Source organism: Carettochelys insculpta, chromosome 4, assembly GCF_033958435.1.
Source record: "Carettochelys insculpta isolate YL-2023 chromosome 4, ASM3395843v1, whole genome shotgun sequence".
NCBI classification, from domain to species: domain Eukaryota; kingdom Metazoa; phylum Chordata; order Testudines; family Carettochelyidae; genus Carettochelys; species Carettochelys insculpta.
In genome coordinates, this window is record NC_134140.1 from 53,696,050 (window position 1) to 53,712,862 (window position 16,813).

Below are 16,813 nucleotides of genomic sequence, written 5' to 3' on the forward strand. Positions count from 1 at the left end.
TTTTTAAAGTCACTAATAGTCCTACTTTCAACAGCTTCATTAATAAATAAATAAAGATGCAGAGCTTTACCGTTTAGGTGCTGGTTGGTAGCATTAGCTGGTCTTTCATTAATCCACAGGTAGCGTGGATTTGAGTAAGTTCCCGGCTGCGTGGGGGGAGGAGGGCTGGGGTTGAACACCAGCCTCATGTGCCGATGAAAACTGGCTCAAGAGCTACTCTTGGCACCTGTCCTGGGGTTTGCTGAGCCCTGATCTAAATGTTGATGAAAACCCCACACTCAGTGACTGGATCAAGACTCCATCTACCCACCCTTTGTTATTCTGAAACAGAACTTTGTCTCTATGTATTGCTAAGCTGACATTCTGCCTGCTATGTTGATGATCCTTTTTACTTCCAAGTGCTTCAGATCATTTGCAATTGTTTTTGATGGTTTCCCATTGACTATTCTGAGATCTGACAAGGGTAGACAATAGAAACTTGCATTACCTCACTGGCTGATTTAGAGGGAGGTGACAGTTCTCTTTTGCTTGAATGAATCATATGGAAGGCATGACTCCCGGTGACTAATTTCTACTCTAAGGCCATAAATACTATTTTCAATATAAACACATTAAATATTACCCATTCATATATCACTCAATGATTTTTACTCATGACAAGTTGCAAGATTTCTGAAGATAGATTACAAGTTACTCTTTGTAAATGCCATATGCTGCACAGCCTGGTTTTTGTTGCATTGAATTAGTCAGCTCATAGGTGAAAGTTGTATACAACTTTCCCAAGTAGTCTCCATGTCATGGCCTCATTGTCTTTCTTAATAAATACTGACAAGAATCAGGGGGTAGCCACGTTAATCTGTAACCTCAAAAGCCAATAAGTCCAGTGGCACCTTATAGACTAATGGTTTTATTGGAGCATGAGCTTTCATGCGCAAAGACCCAGATCTCAGAACAGTCAATGTGAAACCATGAAAGACATCTGACAAAGTGGGTCTTTGCGCATGAAAGCTTACACTCCAATAAATCCGTTAGTCTAAAAGGTGCCACAAACTTCTTGTTTTTAATAAATACTGTGATTTTGTGAGATTTAATTTGGATTTACCATTACATAATAAGGTTAAGGCTGGGGGGAGGAGGGGCAAGGCTCAGATATAAAAGTAAAGCTGTTCCATTAATGCCTGTGTGCCGTTCTTCTATTCTGCCTAACATATTTTTCAGTGTAAGAGATCTTGAAGGTGCCTTGCATGGTATAACAATTTCTCCACTGCATCTGCAGTTACAGGTCTGTAAAATTATAAGAATAATCTCATTCTCCAAGACCCATTTCATTTAAAAAAATGTGGTTTAACTTTAAGTACGTGAACGGTCCTATTCAAATCCACAGAACTGTTTACGTGATCTTTGCTAAGCATGTGTTTGAGTACTTTGATGAATCAAAACCTGAGAAAATACGGTTTTCTTCAGCCAAAATGTGCTTCAGTAATAGTAAGGATTATTGTACAAGCTAGTCTGATTATTAAAATAGTAAACAAATCACAATTCTAAAGTCTGTAGTTCTTCGTAAAAATAAATTCTTCCTAACCTTTCCTATATGGGCAGAAAAGCCATGTTTTAGGAATCCTTTCTGAAAACAGATAGAGGTGATCAGAAATAATTTGTTTGAAATAGGCAAACATGGTGAAACCCCACATAAATATTGAAGGCAAACGGACATCTCATCCTCTTTCTCCTCTTTCCACACCACACACAGTTGCCAGCAGTCCTCAGGCCTTAGGATGTTATCTGTGGTTTAAGTTGAGGAGCAGTCATGACCCAAGGTTACAGGGTAACTGTTCAGTTATGTTTTGTGAGAATGGGTTGGTTTTTTTCAGTTGTTAGGGATCACTTAGTCTCAAGTTTGACAGAGACATAGTCCAGACAGTGCTACTCTGAGAGCCAGTTCCTGATTCACAAGTCTAGAATCTGTGCTGGTGACTCGGAAGAGGGTGGTATAGCCCTGTCCCTGGTGTAAGAGAGAGCCAGTATTGAGGCTGTCCTAAATTTATGGAGCCCTCATTCTGGCTTCTTGTTGTCTGTTCACCATTCAGAATGGCCATAGTCTGTGATGGGCTGCTGTGGCCAATATTCTTCTGTGGGTTGGCGTCCTCTTTCTCCTGAGTTCACCCTTGACTTTCTGCAGGAACAGGAAAGTTCTTCAAATGAATTTACACATTCATGTAGCTGTGTATACTACTGGATCGTTTCCTTACATTCTGAGCAGGTCATTTGCAAGATACCATGAGTGGTGCCTTTGCCGGACTGTCTTAATTCATTTTCCAGTGGTGGAGAACTTCACAAGTGGGCCTGTTTGTAACAGCAAACTGAAAATGTCATATCTTTTGTTCCCAAGCAAGCCACAATCGAGGTTCACTGAAAGATACTTTCCACCTGCCCTAGTCAAAAGGGCTATTATTTTCATTCCATGCAGTTCCACTCCTGCCCAAAGTCCTGTCCGAAGCCAAGCAAGGCTTCACTCACCTTATTATATTAGCACCAGGGACGGTCCATCAACATAGATTTTCAACACTACTTGTCTGTCTTGTGGTCCTCTACTCGCTACTGGAGTGCCTCTTTCTGGCTGTGCATGAAGCTTGAGCTCTGCCAGGCCAACATGTATTCCTGCAGTTGTATTTGTACTCTGTCATTCTCAGGATTCAGCTGCACCTGCTTTGTGGCTTGGCCCTTTGGCTGAGTGGCTGCAGTTTTCCCTTTCTGGGGAAGTTGCATGCATCTAAGTCGGTCTGAATGCATTGTCCCAGGCACTCTCCTCTTCTACTTCCCTTTAACAATGGAAACCCACACTTGTCCTCTTCACTGGGCTATAGCCCAGGGACCCTAGAGTAAGCAGGGCAGATTTGCACAGACTTGAACTTTGCTGCTGTATCCCGGAGCTGCTTTCTGCCTTGTGTTTTCTCACTCTGAGAATGATTGCAGTCTAGGGCGACCATATTTCCCTGTCCCAAATACGGGACAGGGAGATATGGGGGGAGGGGGAACTCCTGCAAGCCCCGGGAAGGAGACAACAGCCACCAGCCCTCCTCCCAAAGCCCTGGGGAAACCGCAGCCACTGGCAATCCCCAGGAGCCCCAGGAAGCAGTAGCTGCCAGCACTCCCTGAGCCCTGGGTAAGTGGCAGCTGCTCAAGTGCCCCCTGCTTCCCCGAGGCTTGGAAAAGTGACTCCCACCAGCAGCTGTGTCTGTGCAGCTGCTGATGGAAAAGGTGGGGCAAGGACCCAAATATGGGACAATGAGTCCCATGTAAAGAATAAGTCAGGATGCCTTTTTGGCACCCCAAATACAGGACTGTTGCATCCTGTACAGGATGGATGGTCACCCTAGTGCAGCTCCTCTTCTACTCTCATCTACCCGGCTTTATACAAGCCCCTCCAGGGTCTGTGTAGCTGAGCTTCCTCTTTAATTAGCCCTCATTACTACTTAGCTCCTTTTCCAGGTGCAACCTACATGGCCCATCTAGACTTCTTAAGCTTTTCAGGCCTTCTGTGGGTTGGACATAAGGATTCACCTAGTGACATTTTGTTTCTTTCCCCAACAGGTAAAGTAATAGCAGAAGTACAAAGCTCTTTCTTAAAAGGGTTCATTAGATAGAAGGGAAATAATTACTGCATGTTATTTTTGTGTACATTCTTGAGCCTTTTTCTAGTTCCTTTAAAATAATTTTATATTTATATATGTCTATCATAGTCATTGTCGAGGAACATAATCTCATTTACACCTTGATATTGTTTACTGAAGTGGCAACATGCTTACAAACTTCATCCTGTAATATTTCACACTAGCCATTTAAATTTACACCAATTGTAAATCTTTAAAATAGTACTATAAGGAAAAAAAATCAACATTGGTTTAAATTAAACAGTTTTAAACAGATGTGAAATTGAGAGCTGGTACTGTCACATGGAATTATATGAATTTTTAATGAAGTTAATCATACAGCACATAAAACTATTATCAGAAAATTGACTTTTCTGAAATCAATGATTTAATTAATGGACAGAACTGTAAGTAGGTACAGAATTTGAAAGCGTGAATTACTTTTTTGTTAGCTACTCAATATATGCTTTGTGAAGAATCTATTTTTTGCTTTAAGCAACTTAATGTATAATGTTCTGAAGATAGTCTGTTATCTAGAATTTAAGGTAACTGTGGCTGATCAAAACATTTTCAAAATGAATGCACACAAATCAATGTGCTATATCAAGTATAAAAAGCACCCAAGCGGAAATATTTAACTTTTTACTATTATAACTAATAATGTCTAACAAAGTTATGTGTTCAATTGCTTTTTTCCCTGTTAAAAGTAGCATTGGCTATTTTCTGAATTTAAAAAAAAATGGTTTATAAATCTGTGTCCTTTCTCTGTTTTCACTAGATTTAATCTACTCTTAATCAATTTTTTCTATAACCTGCTCTTTCATACTGCTTTCAACCATACTGCACAGTAGATACATACTACAGTGACCTGTTGTTACTTGGTCAACGTAGTAATACACCCCTCTGAGATGTGTTAGCTAGGTCAATGGAAGAATTCTTCCTCCACTGACTAGTATGTACACTTGGGCTTAATTTGGCTTCATTTAGTTTGGTGTGAATTTGGGCTTAGTTTGGTGTGAATCTTTTGCATCACTGAATAACATAGGTTTGGTCAACCTAACTAAACAGTACAGATCAGCCCTAATTTTCTCTGTTTTCCATTTAAATCATAAATGCAGTTAAATTTATCGTATTGCCATTGCATAGAACAGCCCCAAAGAAAGATACCTTACATGCCAAATTGTCATAACTAAGATATCAATAGACAAATGATGGGGAGAACCTGGCATGCATGTGTAACTGTTTATGGAGACGAGATAACCATTCTTATTGCAGTTATTGTTACAGATTTGTAGGTTTTAAGGCCAGAAAGGCTCATATGTTCTATCTTGTAAGCATGTTTTTGTTCCTAGAGTCATGATCTTGCATTTGATGGTGTTTAAAATACATGTTCAAATTAGCATACCTTACAAGCAATCCAGATTCATCTTTGTAATTCACTTCTTCCCCTTGTTCGAACACCTTCATCATAGCTATTGGAAAGACATGAGCCCAGAACAAACTCCTACAGGATCCTCTAAAATTTCCCCATTCCATCTTGATTCCCCTTTTTTACTATTCCAAGACCTGTCAGCCAATTTTTAATCATTTTAATATTGGCTGCATTGATAGCCTTTGCATGTTTTTTTTGTCAGAATGCCATGCAGGACTAATTCAAACGCCTTATAACTATCAAGGTATAAGATGTACCTCTGTTACCTCTATCAACCAGAGATGTAATGGGATCCAAAAATTAAAGCCAACTTCCATGTACCTGAACAGTTGTTTTAAAAATACTTGGATCCAAGTAATCCAGTTTATTAGTTGCTATTTAATATCTCCTAGTTCCAGAGTGAATAGAATATAATTGTTTCTGGAAGATTTGAATGCATTACCCTGCTTCTTTCCAAATACCAAGTGGGCAAAAAGATATTTAATACTTCTATTTTTCTGCATCATGAGTAACAGCTTTACTAGACTTTAAGTATTGAACCTGCACTATTGCTAGACCTCCATTTCTTCATAATATATGTAAAGAATCTCTTCTTGCTACTCACCATATATTTTTTACTGACACCTTTAAGTTCTCTCTGTCAATTATAGGCATTTCCTAATTGCCATTTTGTTCTAATTTATACAGTTGATACATCTGAGCCCCCAGTCTAATCAATGCACAGCCTCAGGCTAATCAGTCCTCTCTGATACATCTTGAAGAACATGTACGCAATCTAGCGTACCCAGACTGCACTACTTACCCTCTGCACCAGGCACACCATGCTAGTTAGTTAAAGCATGTTATGCCTGCTGGCATGTAGGGCAGCAATGAAGGTCCTCCACTTATGTCTCTCTTTGGCCATTTTCTCCAGTGTGCTCCAGCTGTAGTTCATTCTCTTTGTGTCTGCTGGTAGGTAGGATGAATTGAGTCTCAAATGCATCTCCATCCCTAGATTCCAGTTGTCGTGTGGAGCAGGTAGGCTCAGTATAGCTAAGTGTAGTATAGCTGGGTAAGGCCTGGATGTGGGGGGTGAGAGAAGGGGGTCTAGATATCAGTTTCTCTTTTTACAGCATTATCCCTATTCTACCATAGGCCCTTCTCCAAAGAGTTCGGAGCAGACTTGCACAATGGAGGTCTTCAGCCACCCTTAGCCTATTTTTCCTAACAGACAATCTGATCTCAGTGCTTCTGGTTTCTCTTGTTCAACTTTACAGCATGCTGGCTTTTCCTTCACGATCTTCTCCTCTGTGCCTTCCTTTTGATCAGTTATCTAATCTATTGTAGCCATTGACATCTAAGGGGTTACTAGGTGGATTAAGGGAGGTTTCCGCTGATCATCATGTCTTCTGCTTTTCTCAGCTCCAAGAGAGGAGGTTCTGTTTTGCATGTAATCATATTAGCGGGGTGGGATCTACTTTCTTTTTGTTGTCTCTTTCTTCCTCTTCCCAATTTTTTGATAGTTGTGGGAAAACTTGATCAAAAAGCATGGGATACCAGTGTTATCCTTAAATGTATATTAGTCTGTCCACCTTTGGAAATTTTTTCCACAAACAGTTTCCTTCAGTCAACATTTGGATGGAGAGATGCTCACCCAAATGGAGGGATTAGAACAGAAGGATAATGTGACTGCAGAAGCCCGTCCCAATGAGGAAGCAGACTGTAACGTATTATAGCCGCTGAAGACCCCATAAGGCTGCACACCCAGATACAATGTTACATCAGTCCTTTCTGGAAGTCATGTATGTATGGAATACTGTGACCAGATTGTTGTCTATAAGGAGGCATGTTATGCACTGATGTTTAGTATCATGATTTCCTTCAAGATTTTTTTCTAGGTATGTGAGGCTGAGCTGGAATTGTTTTGAGAGACTTCTGCATCTAGTACCTGTTTTTAAGGATTGGGCTGGCTAATGCGTTTTTAAAAAGAGGTAGTCTGTTTTACTTCTCTAAAGGGGGAGGCATTGATTGTTTCTGTTAGCAGAGGAAACAGATATACTTCTGCTGGCTTGGATGACCACAAGTCTGTATGGTAGAAGTTGAGTAAAATGTTTCTCAAGTCATCTAATTGTTCATAATGAATGAGTAATCTGAACTCTGAAAGCAATACTAGAATGCTTAAAACTGTGCAGTCCAGTCTAGATTTTGGTTTTCTATGTTGGAGGGTTTCTTAATCATATTGCATAGTTGTGAGTCTACAGATATGCTTATTGATCTTCCCAAACATCTGGCCAAAGAGCTTAGTTATAAATGATTGTGCTGCAAGCAGGACCTTTAAATATTAATTTAAATAACTATTTCTTCTTTTTATGGTTACGAAACACATTATTTCAAGTAACAAGCAGCAAAATAATTGTAGTGGCAAAGAACAGCAATGAAAAAAAATCTAATTATAAAGACACACAAAAGATCTTCTAAATCTGCTAGTCCATCCCCTGCCAATGCACTCTCATTTCCTATTATGCAAGTATTTGCATTTTGTTTAGTCTACTTAATGTGCCATGTGATAATGCTTTCATTGCTTCCCTTGGCAGATCATTTCACAGCGTAATACTTCTGATTTTGTTCCTAATATTCTGCCTAAATTTTCTTTCCTAATTTGATTCCATTGGGTCTACTCTAGAGTTGCAAATTAGGTTGGCTTATCGGTGTCAGTCAGGGCTGTGAAAGAGTATACCCTGGAAGGGCTGAGTTAAAGTGACCTAAATCCCTGTGTAGATAGCACTAGAGTGATGGAAGAATTCTTCTGTGGGCCTAAATAATGCCTCTTAGGGAGGTGGATCTGTGGTGCCATAGTGTTTTAATTGTAGACGAGCTCTTACACCTCCAGTATACTAAGCTGATTTCCCCTGGTTCTGCACCTGCTTTCACATTTTCACTGCTTATGCACTGTTTGGTTTTAAAAAGGTGATTAGTGTGTAGACATACATGGAAGACCCTCTCTGCTGAACTGTTTTCATTTAACAAAGCACAAAGGAAAGATATGCCAGCTTTTTCAAAAGCCTTTAACTTTATTATGTTTAAACATATTTAGTAATTCAGTGTATTAAATGCGAATCCTATTGTGGATTGGGATTGTATGTAATCTCTCCAGGAGGAAAATGTAGTGCAAGACCTAGGTGATCAAAACACAGTTGAACATGGTGCCAGACGAGAATGGACTTCTGAGATGATATGTGTGAAGTGGATTTCCTGGGAAATATGAAGGAGGGGATGAATGCAAATTCTGCAACTTCCCTTATGGAAAAAACCCAGCCTTTTGAAACCACTCTCTGAGGAGAGGTCCTGTGTCTGCTGGACATCTGTTCTGAGGCCAAGATCAAAAGCCGGCATAAAGCAAAGGCTGAATTGTTTGTGGTTGTGCTAGTTCTGAGCTAAGGATGTTATAAATTTATAACAATAGGGTAGAGTTGGGGGTATGACCCTTTGTCGGTTGGAAAGACTGAACCCCTACTTAAACCTTGTTGAAGTTGTTAGGGGATGAGCTTCTTGCTTGTCTGTAGGAACTTTTGTCCCTTGTAGGGTTTTTACTTTAAGAGAATGAATGTGCTTTCATATGAAGAGCTGCATGGCATCTTGTAACTGCTGGCAATTACAGCTGTTCATGGACTCTGGAGAGAACACTAAGCATAGTTGCTGTCTAATTTGGCCAATCTGATTTGCTGGTAGTGTCACACACACAATTCAATGTCTAACCATGTAGTGCACACAATTTGTACAACCTAGTACTCGTGATGACTATGTTCAAAATACTGACTATCCCACATAAAGAATGTTTAGATGACAGTATGTCATATAATCTGGTTTCGGACTCTCTCTCATAGCTAATACTGCTGACCCTGCAGTACAACCTTTTCTACCTAAAGTATCTTAAAGGGTCTATATAACAGTACCACTATTTCTCCTCTCGCTCGCTCTCTTCTCCTTTCTGGTTCAGCCTAATGAAGAAAGTAGTGCCCACAGCATTAGTATCTATTACGAGTTTAGTCGTGCAGTTCCATGCCAAGACCAAATACAATTCCCCTCCTATACCTCGTCACAGCGCGCACTCAAAGCTAATTGGAAGTTGATGGTTCTCCAACTTTTTAAAAAAAAAAACTGTTTCTTTGCACCTGCGATACAATCCCCTTAGGAACTATCAATTCTGGAATAGTGTTGCCTGGTATTTATCAGAATCCATGTGTGAGCTTCCAAGCACTACATTAGGCTGTTGGCTGTAACTGACTGCATCACTAACATCTCAGTAGGTAGAAAAACATGATGGCTTATGGAGATAACATCCTTACTGTAATACATATCTGGTTGTGTACTTTATTAGTAAAATTTTGTGTGAATTTATCACACAGAGTGTTAGCCACAGCGGTTAATTTCATTCTTCCTTCTCCAGACTTTTCAATTATTTGTTACGCCCACTTGTGTGTTGTCTTTAATTAGACTCCAGTCTTGTAAGGACTTGTTTGTGTGCATAACTTCAAGTACTTCAAGCATGCTATTGATTTTTCAGAAGGGAGACTTTTCAGCCCCCTACTTACTGCTTGAATTGAGAGTTTAATTCAAAATTAATGTTGATTTGAATTTTACCCATTTTTTTTTCTTCATAAAATGTCTTTTCAGTGTGTTTATAAAAATTACTCTAAAGAACTTCTACAGAATGCTTTGCTAAGTTACCTTCAGTAATTTCTAAAAATCCTGTTCAAAAACCACTATTAGTTGCAGAATGTAAAAGTAGACGCATGAAAACAAAAACCTTAAACGCTGTTTTCTGAAGAGTGTAGTATCTATTAAATTGAAAACTGGTTTAATTCAAAGATGCAAACATACAGGAAAAATTAAGAAAAAAGTATTAACTAGTAGGGGTATAACATAATTTCTAATTCTTTTACATAAATGTATAACAAAAATGGAAAGATAAAAAATGCTAGTATCAAGATGAAGTGATAATGTGTTCTTATAATAAAAATGGTAAGGTTTTAATATAACATGTTTAACAGAACAGTGCCCTACAGTTAACAATCAGTTGTAGCGTTCATTTGATGCTGCTTGACTGCCCTCTTCAGGATGCCAACGAATGTGTTAACCTATTTCAGTGTGAAATGCCAACTCTACCAGTCAAGCGCATAAGCTGAACATTTCCGATATTTTCAAATTAGGTTTGCCAAATGGGACTTTTTTTAAAAAAAAAGTGGCAGTGATAGAACTTGTACTGTATGTGGGATTGACTTAAATTGACGATCAAGTTTCACTTGTTTGATGTAGTGGTGGATTTTCCCTTGCGTGATATTTCTCTTGATACATACAGCTCCAGAAGTGCTGTGTGCTGAGCTGCCATTGACTTCATTATTATGACTTGTTTTCAAAGAGGAAAACAAGCATTCTTTCAACAGCTCTTTATGGAAAGACGGCTTATACAAGGGGTTAGCAACCAGCAGCATGGGTGCCAACGGTGGCACCTGAGCCAGTTTTTACTGGTACGTGAGGTGGGAGCTCTACCCCTTCTCCTGCATGCAGCTGGAACCCTGCTGAAAGCCATGCTGCCTGTGGATTAACAAAAGACCAGCTAATGCTACCAACCACCACCTAAATAACACAGCTCTGCATCTTTATTTAATGACACTATTGTAAATAGGACTATTAGTGACTTTATCACTGGTACTCAGACCATACATAGAGGTCAAAAGGTCAAATTTCAGTGCTCTGCCTCAGAAAGGTTGCTAACCGCAGCTTATGCCGCCTTCCTCAGATATATCTACCTATGTGTATTGTAAAGCAAATCATGGATCGTGAAACGTAGTCAAATAGTTGTTTTAATTAACTGTACTTTGCACCATAATACATGTACAACATGTTTTGCAAAAATAAATCATATTTGGAGAGAAGCATCTTGTTTTATAATTATTATTATTATTATTATTTAAATGCATACTCTTTTTGTATCCCTCCATGAGGAAAGAATAATAAAAGACTGGTTCTGTAATATAAATAATGCTATGGAAAGAGCCACAGAAGGAGCCCTATAGAGTGGAAATCACCAGAAGATCCCCTCGAGAAATTTGAGATGCCCACCAGGAAAGCGCACAGTTGTTTTGCCCCCCAGGTCTATGTGGTTCCACGTCTATCTGTGCAGAGAATTTAATCACTAGTACTGCCGTTCTACCCCCTCCTCCTCTCCTCTGATTTTCCTTTTTAAAGTGATTTTTCTGAGCACCAAGAAAGAGCAGTGCGAAAAGTTAACGTTGCATTATTTTTCCCTCTGCTGCATTGTTTTTCCCTCTGGCTGTTCCTTGAGATTCGGGGGAGGGGAGTCTGCGGAGGGGGGACATGTGAATGTGGCTTTCTAATGCTGGTAGAAATTACTACAGGCTGCAAAAACTGTATTTTATGTTGGTTTATAAACATTTTCAAGTTGGAAAAAATATTGAACAAGCAATACTACCACTTTTAGATCCGCCACTACTACTCCTTTTGAATTAATGCTTATTTGGAGCAGTTTTGAGCATATAAATCCTGATACAAGATTTGTATTGACAGAATGGTACACATATGCACATCTCATGGAACTGGAATGGACCTTGGGAGGTCATTGAGTTCAGTCCCCTGCCCTCTTGGCAGGACAAAGTACCATCCCTTATTTTGTTTTTAATAATCTCTTTGCCCCAGCTCCCTAAATCATGCCTCTACATGAATTGGTATGAAAGTTTGGGCTGCTATTTTCCAGCAAAAATTATAAGAGCATTTAAATGGCACTTTTAAAGAGGCTTTTTATGTTAAAAACTCATTTTCAATAGTATTTTATGTGGGTTTTGTTACTAAGATTGCTGTTTATAAATTAACTGCATGCAGTGCATTTCTAACCATGTAAGTCCGAGGAGATTAGCAACACAATGAGGGTGATATATCTTGTATTGGACCAATTTCTGCTGTTGAGACATACTAGCTTCTGAGCCACACAGAGCTCTTTTTCCATGCTGGAAATTGTACTCTCAGCATTGCACTTTGTTTTGCTATGATACTAAGAGAACCTTTTGCAGAACTGAGGAAGAGTTCTATGTGGTTTGAAAGCTTCAAGAGAAACTGGGTCAATAAGATAGAGTATTATATCCTCCAGTATAAATTATTTGTAATTCTGGAAAAAAGAAACAAACAAACCAGGAACAACAACCACCACTCACACCACGCTGCCACTACCCATTCATAGCAACCAAAATGTTTTTTTTTTTTTTTGTTTTTGCTTTTTGGTAGAACAACATAGAATGTGTTTACTACTGTTTTAGTTAATCCATCTGTTCCATTTGCAAGTGTTACCACTGGTTATAGCAACTTTACTGGGAGCGCATTGCATACAGATATCTATAGCTATGCCTTCTTCCCTAACAGGCAAGCTAATGAAGAATACCAAGTATTGGCCAACTCATGGCGCTACTCATCTGCTTTTTCTAATAAACTATTCTTCACGATAGTGGATTATGATGAAGGGGCAGATGTTTTTCAACAGGTAACAAGTGTTGAATGATGTATCTTTTTAAAATTTGTTTTCTATAGGTCACATTTTAAGTACTGTGATTTGTGTTAGATAAAATAATGAAAAACAACATTGGGGAAAATAGTATTGAAAAGAAAAAAATAATTGGGAGTAAGGGCACTTGGAAGTTGAGCAGGTACTTCAAAGCACCTGCACCTACACAGCTTGCCAGTGCTTTGAAGTTGCTAACTTAAAAGTGCCTGCAGTGATAATTAGCCTTAGGAAGTGCTGCATATGCATCACAGAACCTTACTGCTATTCCTTGCTCAGGATGATTACGATGCCCCCTTCAAAGAAGGGGGCTAGTGTGGACACAGCCTTGGAATATGCAGCAGCTGGGCCTGTTGGTATTTTCTTTGTTTTCAAATTGGCAATACTGAGATTGCATACTGTATGAACTAGTATTCAAGATCCCAGTGCTCTAAACATTTACATGTACACTTATCTTTACAGACTGAGTAGTCACATTAACATCCACATAACATTTAACCTTAAGTATGTGCTTAAGCTTTTGAAGTATTAGGATTAAGATGTGTTTTTGTGATTTTTCTTTAATATTAACAAGCTATTTTAAAGATGCTGCTTTGCAAGTAAGTGTGTGTGTGTGTGTGTGTGTGTGTGTGTGTGTGTGTACGTATGTATATATATCACAAACAAGCATATTAGGAAAAATGCACAAAGGAATGCTTACAATTGAAATATGGTTCATTAAATCATTACAGTGAGTTAAAAAAAGCTAAGTGAAGAAACAGGAGGAAATGTTAGTTCTTCCTCGAGTGTCCCCGTGGGTGCTCCACGATAGGTGTCGGGCTCGCCCCGGCGCCGCAGGTTGGATCTTTTCAGCAGTTTCTGCCGGACCGCGCATGCGCCACTCCCTTGCGCGCTCCCAGCCGTGTGCGCGATCCGGTCCCCGCCAGTTCCTCTTTAACCGCCATCGGCTGCAGACGGAATCCGCTCAGGCTACGGCCAGAGTTAGTGTATTCAATGTTTTTAAAGTGTTTAGAGCTTCTTTTTCAGTCTTTAGCTTAAGTTAGCTTGTTGTTGTTTTCAAAAAAAAAAAAAAAAAAAAAAAAGAAAAGAGAGTAAAAAGTAAAGTTTTACAGCCTTAGTAGCAAGCGGAGCAGTGGAGACCCGGGGACATAAGGCCATTAGGCCTCCTGCCGCGGCAGGCTGAGTCCGAGAGGGGAACAGGCACAGAGAAGGTGCTAAGTACCATATTAACAACTCAAAGACTCACCACAATGTCCTCTTCAGGATTCAAAAAGTGTGAGCCATGCCGTAAAGCGATGCCAGCCTCCGATGAGCACAGAAATGCTCCTTCTGCGCAAAGCTCACAGCCAGAGCAAGGAAGGACAGGGAGATGCGGCTGAAAATGCTGCTCTTTGACAAGGCCCTCCAGCCAGACGTGCCGGAGTGGCCTCAGCAGGAGGGACCTGCAGGGGCCCATAAAGGGAAAGCTGCTTCCCTAACCCCATCAGCGCAAAAACGGAGGAAGCTTCCACCAACCCGATCCCTGCCGGCAGCCACAGCGAGTGGGATGAGTGGAGCGCATAGCCCCCAGCCGCAGCCACAGCTGAGCGGCGGAGATGCACGTGGCAGAGGCTGAGCCTCCGATAATCAAACAGCGGCCCCGCACAGAGGGCAGGGCAGCAGCCAGGCAAGCGCTGGAACCGGCGGCACCGCAGCTAGTGGCACCGACCCCCGGGGAACCGGCGGTGCAGAGCTCGCAGGCACGCGGCCTGCAGGCACCGGGGGAGACCACCCGTGCGGCACCGCAGCGGAGCGTGCCGAGCGCAGCACAGACAGCGGGGCCGAGCTCCCTGATGCGAAAAGGGGCGGAGCCAGCCCCACAGGGGAGGGGAAAGGCAGCACAGAAAACCCGGCACCTCAGCCCTTCTCCAGACAGGGCTGCAGGGCTACTCGCTCTAAGCCCTCCGCTCATGCTGCGGACTCCAACGAGGCGGCAAGGGTCATCTCCAGTATACCCTGAGCCCCCATCCCCGTTCCTACAGCCAGCATCACCATGGCTCGGACCACCATCGCCCTTTCTGGGCTTTGAACCACTAGAGTACTGCCACAAATCAATCTCTCCATTATCTCAATCACCCAGACGATCTTGCTCCCCCAGACGCAGAGGGTATGCGCCTCTAGAGTGGTCCAGGTCTCCATCTCTGGAACAGTGCCCGTGTTGCCATGGTCGCCCCTATCACGAGGGGCATAGACACCATAGGCATACTCCCAGGGACAGATCCCCCCAGACGGTTCAATATCCCCGAGGGCAATCGTGGACGGAAACACAGATATCTCAGGGGGAGTTGATTCTGGAACCCTGAGATTTTTCCCTCGCAACTATCTAGCGAGAGGATGTATCACCGTCAACAGGACCCAGGGGGTCCAGAGAGGTTTACCCTAGCGGTTCCTCGCTATCTTCCCCTGACAAAGCCACGGCCCCAGGGGACGTCCATCCTCCGGATGATCTCAAACAGTTCCAAGAGCTGTTTAAAAGCGTGGCCTTCATGCAAGGCATCCAAACAGCAGAGGTGCAGGAGAAACACCATAAGCTCCTTAAAAACCTGAGACCTCCAGCCTCTTCCAAAATAGCTATTCCGCTTGATGAAGCAATCATGGAGTCCGCCACCACAATATGGCAGACCCCTGCGTCCCCTTCGCCTATAAACGAGAGCGGATAAGAAGTACTTCGTCCCGACGAAGGGCATGGAGTTCCTGTTCAGCCACCTGCAACCAAATTCTCTGGTGGTGGAATCATCTCAACAGAGGTTGAAAACTTCTCAGTACAAGACAGGGGGAACGGACAAGATGCCAAGAAACTAGAGTTGTTCGGCAGAAAGGTCTACTCCTCCTCTACCCTACTGTTGAGAATGGCAAATTACACAGCGCATCTAGCGAACCATAATTTCGACAACTACTCCAGGCTGACTTCCCTCATGGACTCGCTTCCAGAGGACATGAAGCCGGTGCTCAAGGCCATCATGCAGGAAGGCTAGGCAGCCTTGAGGACAGGAGTTCAGATCGCCCTAGACGTAGCGGATACGGCAGCACGCTGAACAGCTACGGCAGTGGTCATGTGCAGGGAGTCCTGGCTCCAGACATCAGGTATCCCGAGGGATCTGCAGGCAAAGATCGTTGATCTCCCCTTTGACACGCAGAAGCTGTTTGCAGTATCAACCACAGCGTCCCCAGTACCACAGGGGCTACAAGCAAGGGCGACATCAACAGCACCAACAGTACAGAACTCCCAGGTGACGTTCTCAACAGAGCTGTGCGTCCTTGGGGCAGGGCCAAAGGCCACAAGTTTGACACACAGATTGAGGGCTGCACTATCACTACCATCGCGCAACGTCGTCCGAAGCTACTATTCCACCATCGCCTCCGACCATTCTACGACCAATGGCAAAAGATCACCATAGACGAATGGGTACTGGAGATCATAGCCACGGGTTACGCGATTCCCTTCCAGTCGCTCCCACCACCACGACCTCCACCCAGACCCCACCTAAAGGATTCCTCCCACGAAGCAAGACTCGAGCGGGAAGTAGACCATCTTATGCTTATAGGGGCAGTGCAAAGAGTGCCGGAGCAACTCCGAGGGAAAGGGTTCTACTCAAGATACTTCCTCACGGAGAAAAAGACAGGAGGCTGGAGGCCCATCCTAGATCTTCGAGGCCTCAACCGGTACTTGCGCAAGCAACGCTTTCGGATGATCACAGTCGCCTCTATACTTACGGCACTGGACGATGGAGATTGGTTCGCAGCCCTCGACTTACAAGACGCGTATTTCCACACAACTATTCACCCGGCTCACAGGCGTTTTCTCAGGTTTATGGTAGGCAAAGAACATTTTCAGTACAAGGTTCTGCCGTTCGGCCTCTCCTCGGCCCCCAGAGTCTTCACCAAGACCTTGGCAGTGATGTCAGCCTACCTGCTCAGACAGGGGGGTGTTTATATTCTCATACCTGAGGGGAAAAAAAAAAAGACTGCCTATTGAAAGGGGCCTTGAAGGAGGAGGTACTTCGCATGATACGCATCACAGCAGACACGTTCTCTTCGCTGGGCTTGGTCATCAATCTGGCAAATCAAAGATACACCCCGCAGAGGACATAGAGTTCATAGGGGCACGTATAAATTCCATCACAGCAAGGGTTTATCTACCAG

The 16,813-nt window shown here is 42.3% G+C and overlaps 1 protein-coding gene across 3 annotated transcripts in view; it reads left to right on the forward strand.

Moving 5' to 3' along the window:
* The window catches only part of TUSC3 (tumor suppressor candidate 3), a 434,459-nt gene that overhangs the window by 233,280 nt on the left and 184,366 nt on the right, over window positions 1–16,813 (forward strand). For all 3 annotated transcript variants that reach the window (XM_074991822.1, XM_074991823.1, XM_074991821.1), the window contains one exon: window positions 12,496–12,613. In XM_074991822.1, coding sequence (XP_074847923.1) covers window positions 12,496–12,613 — 118 coding nt within the window. The remainder of the gene's footprint in view (window positions 1–12,495; window positions 12,614–16,813) is intronic.